Consider the following 6,151-nt stretch of genomic DNA (forward strand, 5'->3'; position numbering starts at 1 on the left):
AGAAAGGAGTGGCCCTGAGACTCGGGGAACAAAACAACTCCTGACCCTTCCTCAACTTAGACTCTTAATTTCCCGTCTCATGTGGGCAGGTATGGGGTCTTTCAAATGATGGAAACCTATGGAAATCTTATTCTCATTCTCCCTCAAAAAAAGTTGAGATTAAGAATGTCTCCTTAATCTGATTAGCAATTTGGTGGGAGGGGGCACTCTGCCTCAATTTTCCCCATCCCCACATTCGCTTTTTCCCTGCGATGCCCCCCATCTCCTTGGGTGCAACTCCGTTCCTTCAGATCGTTCTACAATTTAAAGCTGTTTCCAGCCAGGGGAAGGAGCAAAGCCAGAAGGGAGGTAGATAAGAGGTGAGATGGAGTTTGGGGGACACCCCCCCACTTCACATCTTCCTCCCCCATTAAGGAGGATCCAAGGGCCACACTGCTTTGAAGTTCTCCAGATTAGGGGACACAGGACTTTCCTCTACAATGTAGGGTTCCTTCCTTTCTGAGGAGAAGCCCTCCCTGGGATCCATCGTGGGATCAGGCTTTACCTCCAGCCCCTCGGGCCTCAGGCATGAGAGCCAGAGCCTCTCCCCAGCCCCCTGTGCCAGCCCGGCCAACAGAGGAAAGACGGGAAAGTGCCGGGCCGCTGGGGCCCCTGCGGGTCCTGGGAGCAGGGTGTCCGGCATGGAGGACCCTGGGAAGTGCTGCCCTGCGGGGACAGGGGGCAAAAAAGGCCCTGAGAGGTGGGGCCAGTCAGAGGGGACAGGGGGTGGCAGGGGAGGGGTGAAGGAGGCAAAACTGGGAGGCTCGTCTTGGGGGCTCCCCAAATGGCAGCAAGGGCTGAGCCGGCAGGGGGCTGGGGCAGAGCCAAGTCCTAGAGAGAGAGAGAGAGAGAGAGAGAGAGAGAGAGAGAGAAAGAGTCAGTGAGTCCCCGCCACTGGAGATGTCTCCTTTCTCTGCCCACTTCCCATTTCTTTTTGCTCCTGCTTGAAACCTTCTCTCCCCACCTGTGCACCTTCCTTTTTTCTTTGCTTCACATCTTATGGTAAATGTCATCTCCTTGGGGAAGCCTCTGAGCCTTCCCAGCCTAGGTGAGATCCCTGGACTCCCCCCTCATCCTTCCTGGTACTCTCCTCCAGGGCCCCGTCGCTCAGAATCAGGAGTCATTTGTGTGATTATTTAATATGTGTTCCCAACACTGTGGTGGCAGGAACTGTGTCTGTTTTATTCTGGATCCTGGGATCCAACCCAGCCTGGCGCATATTAAGTGCTCAATAAAACTGTGTTGGATGAATGAATGAGGATATTCTTTGCCATAACTCAATGGATTCATTCTTCACTCTCCTCGTCCCTGTAGCAAAGGACTCTAGTTCTATTCTAGCTGGGCAAAGATCTAGTTGTGTGACCCTGGGTTTGTCATTTAAATTCTCAGTCCTCAGTTCCTTCATCCATAAAACGCCCGCTCCCAGCTAAGATCAAGCAGCGTCATGGGGCCTGCTGAGCTGTGAGGCCAAGCATGTGGGGTGAGCCCCAGCCTTCCCCTTCTCTGGCTGGCTCTGGCCTATAGGTCTCCTCCTCCAAGAAGCCCTCCCTCCTTCCATTCCTTCCAAATCTGCCCTGTTTCCCCAGGATCCTGCAATAGGGGGCTCCTAGCCTGGGATCTCTGGAGATGATTATATAGAACTTCACACCACTTTCTATAGTTCAAAAAACCTAACTCCAGTTCCACATTTTTTCTTAGCAAGTATCAACCCAAGGGGATGACATCAGCAGGGCTATAGTTAGTAAAAACTGGAAAAACAATTTAGTTATTACTTAATTCATCCGATTTATTTGGTAGGAACAATATTTCTGATGTTGGATCTGTTAAAGGGGAAAATAGTAAAAATGATCCTTCATGAGGAAAAGCGTGGAGACCCCTGCCAGAGTGTACCTTCTCCTAGGTCACCATCCTTTTCTTGGGTCCTTAGATGACGTAGAGACTGCTGTTTTCCCCCAGGAAGGTTGTGTCCCCTGGGGCTCCTGGGGGCAGAGTCCCCGCTCAGGGCCCCACAGCTGAGTAGGCATGTGGAGGAGATGGGTCTAAGAGTCCTCCTACCCCTCCCCGCCCCTTCCCAGCTCTGGTCCTGCAGCTTCTGCCCCTGGCTCAGTAGTCCTGGCCGCTCTTCTGCCCAGAAGCAGCTTCCTCTCTTGACACCAAATGCTGTGAGTGAAGGTGGAGTGAAGGGCTGGCACACCCTTCTGGAATCCCGATCCAGAAGTGGGCATGTGGCTGCTACTAGACTCCCAGTGACCTAAAGCTCCTTAGTGTGCCCCAGGACCCAAGCACAGGCAGGACCTGTGTACCCGCAGAGGGCAGGCAGGTGCAAAATACCTCACGCCAAGCGGGGGCTCGTCAGGGAATATTTTTTGGTTTCCCCCTCATAGTTTCCCAAAGAGAGCAGCTCTGTGCCCAAGGCATTCCCAGCACTGGGAAGGGGTGGGTGTGGGTGGAAGAACAGAGAGGTGCTCAGGTGCTGTCTTGCTCCAGGCTGCCAGACTTGTGGCCCTACGAGTCCTAGCAGGTCTTGGGCCGCCCTACGCCCACAGCCTTGGCTGCGCTCATGAGGACCCAGAGCCAGGCGCCCTGCATTCTCTGGGAGGTAGGACCTCTGGGCTCTCAGCTGCACTTGGGTGGGGTGAGGGCCATGGGTCTTTGTTCCATGAAATTGCCAGAAGTGGAGGGATAGGTCTTGGGTCTCTGCAGAAGAACCTTGTGTTGGTCAAGTGTCTCTGTGATCTTTTTCACAGAAAATCTGACTTTGCCTCTTCCCAGCTTACAGCCCTGGAAGAACTGGCCTCTGCCTGCATTTTTGCCGTGTCCCCCTCCCTCACCATGTGCTGTCACACTGGCTTCCTCCCGGTTCCTCTTTCCTGCCCCAGGACCTTTGCACACCTTATTCTCTCTGCTTGCCATGCTCTCCTCTCTCCCTCTGAACTAAGCTGGCACCGATTTACATTTTGGGTCTCAGCTCAAATGTCACTTTGTCAAGGAAGTCTTCCCGGTTGCACCCTGAACTTCCCTGTAGCAGTTAGCACAATTATCATTACTTATCTACTTGTTGGATTATTAACTGAATGTCCACAAACCCCCTCTTGTCTACAAGCTCTATAAAGGCAGTCTTGCTCACATTGGCACCCCTGGCCCTAGGACAGGGCCTGGCACATTCAACAGGATCCCATGAGCTATTTGTTGAAAGAAGAAATGAGTGAATAAGGGAATGAATGGGTGAACTTTATCTTCCCAATCTCTCTTCAGTTGGGCCTCCTTCTCCACCCATGGCCCCTGCCTTGGTTCTATCCCCATCATCCTCTGCCTAGATGATCTTCAAAGCCTCCAACATCAGTTGTATGCCTCTTCCACCCCAAACTCTACATCAACCCAAGTCGTCTTTGTAAAATGAACATCTGGATGTGCCTCTCCCTCTGGGTCCCTCCTGTCCACAGGATCAAGTCCAAGCCCCCTCAGCATGGCTTCTGAGGCCCTCCGTGACCAGACGCCTGTCCGCCTCGCCAGCCTCGTCTCTCACCCGCCTCCTTGTCCCCCCTCCCATCACGCACCTTACTCTCACCCGGTAAGCTACCAGCAGATCTTCAGATTTACTACACTCACTTGCAGCTTTTTACTTCACAAATGCTGTTCCCTCTGCCTGGGCATCTTTCTCCATCTTCTTCACCTGCTCAGGTGTAGCCTCCTCCAGGAAGCCCCAACTCATCTGCATTCCCATAGCACCTCGTGCTTCCCTGAATCTCAGCATCCTCCCATCTCTGCTCCCTACTGATCTCCGAGCATCTTGAGAGCCATCTTTCATCTCTGGGTCCCCACACTTCGTAAATAACTGGTGAGCAATAAATGTTTGTTGAATGAATACATGACTTATCCTTTGACTCATGCCCCCTCACCCATGTGCTCAATCAAAAGGGTCCTCCCCTCCTCTGCTTAAGATTCCCTGGGCCCTCCCCAGTCCTGAGCACTCACGGTGGACAATGCTGCCGCTTCCCTTCTCCCCCCCTCTCCGGGGGGAGGCCTCTGGTGGTCCTTGAGGGGTCCACTGTCCAGCCAGCTGCTCTGCCATGGCCTGATGGCTGAACAGCATGCTATGCAGGAGCTGGGGAGTGAGGAGAAGCAGGCTCAGGGGTTGAATGGGCCCTGCCTGGCATGTATTCCCCAGTATACATTGTTTGTTTTAATGACCAGTCATTAAAATAATGAAATACTCTCATAATGGTTGTTAAGTCAGCACTGCCCACATGTCCTGGACCCTCCCCTGAGACCCCCTCACCCCCTTCCCTGTGATCCTGGCACAGAAGGAGTTGCCCTCTCTCATAGGCAGGTGCTCTACTATAGGGATTGTTAAATATGTAGGGGTGATTCAGAGTATCACCCCCACCCCTGGGACACACAGGGACTAGGATGCAGGGGGAGAAGAACATTGAAAGCTGATGGGCCCCTGAGGCAGAGAGGAGGGCTGGGGGCCTCCTGGACAGAGAGGCAGGTTCTGGTGGAGCTCTGGGGACAGGACCAGCCTTCATGCCTACCTCGCTCTGTACACCCATGGGCACCAGGGCTGGTCGAAACAGAGCAGGGGCCCCCAGCAGCAAGTGGAGGGATGGCGGTGCCCGCACCTCCCACAGAGGGTAGTTGACTACGATGAGCTTGCTGAAGTTGAACTTGTAAGTGAACCTTTTGCCTTTGGTCTTGTGCAGGATCCTCTTATTGTAGTAATACCTGGCGATTCCAAGGTTGAGAATAAAGGGTGGGCCCAGTGGCAGGGAGGATGCAGTCAGAGACCCAGCCACAACCCCTGTCCCCAGGCTGGCAAGGCAAACCCCGAGCTGTTCCTGGATAACCACTGGACATCTTACCATACTCCAGAGCATTTCCCAAGCCTCGGAGGGGCGGGAATCTGACAGGGGTGCCAGAAACCACAGCTCTTTTCTTTGAACTCTGCCCTGTCTGGCCACGTTGTCTGCCTCCTCTCACCTGAGGGCCCGGCTCAGCTTGTCATAATTCATCTGTGGTTTGCACTTCCTGCGGCCCCAGAGGCGGGCCACCTCGTCTGGATCCTTGATGACAAACTCCCCGTACTCTCCCTGCTGCCAGGCGATGACATGGCGGAACTCCTCCTTCTGCAGCAGCTCCAGGATGAAGTGCCACAGCTGGATCTGCCGGGAACCCGGGGACGACTCGGCTTTGTAGGCCCAGTCGGGGAAGGCCAGGCCTGGGGTGGAGAGGGGAGTGAGCGCCGTCCCACTGCTCCCGAGGCCCTGGGGCACTGCCGGAGCACAGCTGGGGCACCTGGCGGAGGCTCACCTGAGATCCAGAGGTTACGGGAGGCGATGGCAGGGATGCCCTCAGCAAGGCAGCTGCAGTGCATTGTCCGCTCCGGGGGAGCAAGAGCTGTGTCTGGGTCTTGGGGGGAAATGGTTGCCTCTTAGGAGGAAGAGAAAGAAGGCAGGGGAGAAGGAGGTGAAAGAGGAAGGAAAGAGAGAAGAGGGACGAGACTAAGGGAGGAAAGGGAGACTGAGGCAGGGGAGCAGGGTCTGAGGCAGGAAGCTCCCCCCTAGCCAGGCTGGGCCCAGCCTCCCCTGGGGACCTCCTCACTGGCCAGGGGCTGACCCAGGACTCGGGGCTTGAGGCTGAGCTGCTTTATAGATGGGGAGGAATGCAGAGGGTCCTAGGTCCTGCCGCCACTGGGGGATTTAGAGAATGAGACCTTTTCTCAGGGCTTAACAGGATTGGGGTTTTTCCCAGGAGGAGACAAGTGAAAATGTAATTAATCGTTGGTGCTTTCTAAACCTTGAGTGAGAGGAGTTGGCAGATACACAAACCCACACCTTTATAGTACTTAGAACAATTTTACATTTGAGAAGAGGAGGGATTTTTGTGCGTTTTATTCACTGAGGAGTCTCGAGTGCCTAGCAGAGTGCCTGGCATGTCGTGGATGTTCAAGAAATGATTGTTCCCCCAGAATCACCACCAGCAGCACGCCCAAAAGTCACCTGCCAAGCACCTGACAGTGTGTCCTGAGAGAACAGAGTCACCACAGTGAGTGCTGAATGTGGGAACTCCTAGGTTACCCTCCTCTGGACAAGGTATTAGGCATCTCTGGAAA

The 6,151-nt window shown here is 54.2% G+C and overlaps 1 protein-coding gene across 1 annotated transcript; it reads right to left on the bottom strand.

Moving 5' to 3' along the window:
• Positions 1-409: 409 nt before the first annotated feature.
• Positions 410-5,413, bottom strand: LOC137761348 (ETS translocation variant 3-like protein). Its single transcript, XM_068538264.1, has 5 exons — positions 5,350-5,413; positions 5,020-5,257; positions 4,575-4,764; positions 4,015-4,144; positions 410-870 (listed from the first exon to the last, which is right to left on the bottom strand). Exons 1-5 carry the CDS (start codon positions 5,411-5,413, stop codon positions 410-412), a joined length of 1,083 nt encoding a protein of 360 aa, XP_068394365.1.
• Between the last annotated feature and the right edge of the window lie 738 nt (positions 5,414-6,151).

The sequence above is a fragment of the Eschrichtius robustus genome, chromosome 3 (assembly GCF_028021215.1).
Source record: "Eschrichtius robustus isolate mEscRob2 chromosome 3, mEscRob2.pri, whole genome shotgun sequence".
In the NCBI taxonomy this organism is placed as follows: domain Eukaryota; kingdom Metazoa; phylum Chordata; class Mammalia; order Artiodactyla; family Eschrichtiidae; genus Eschrichtius; species Eschrichtius robustus.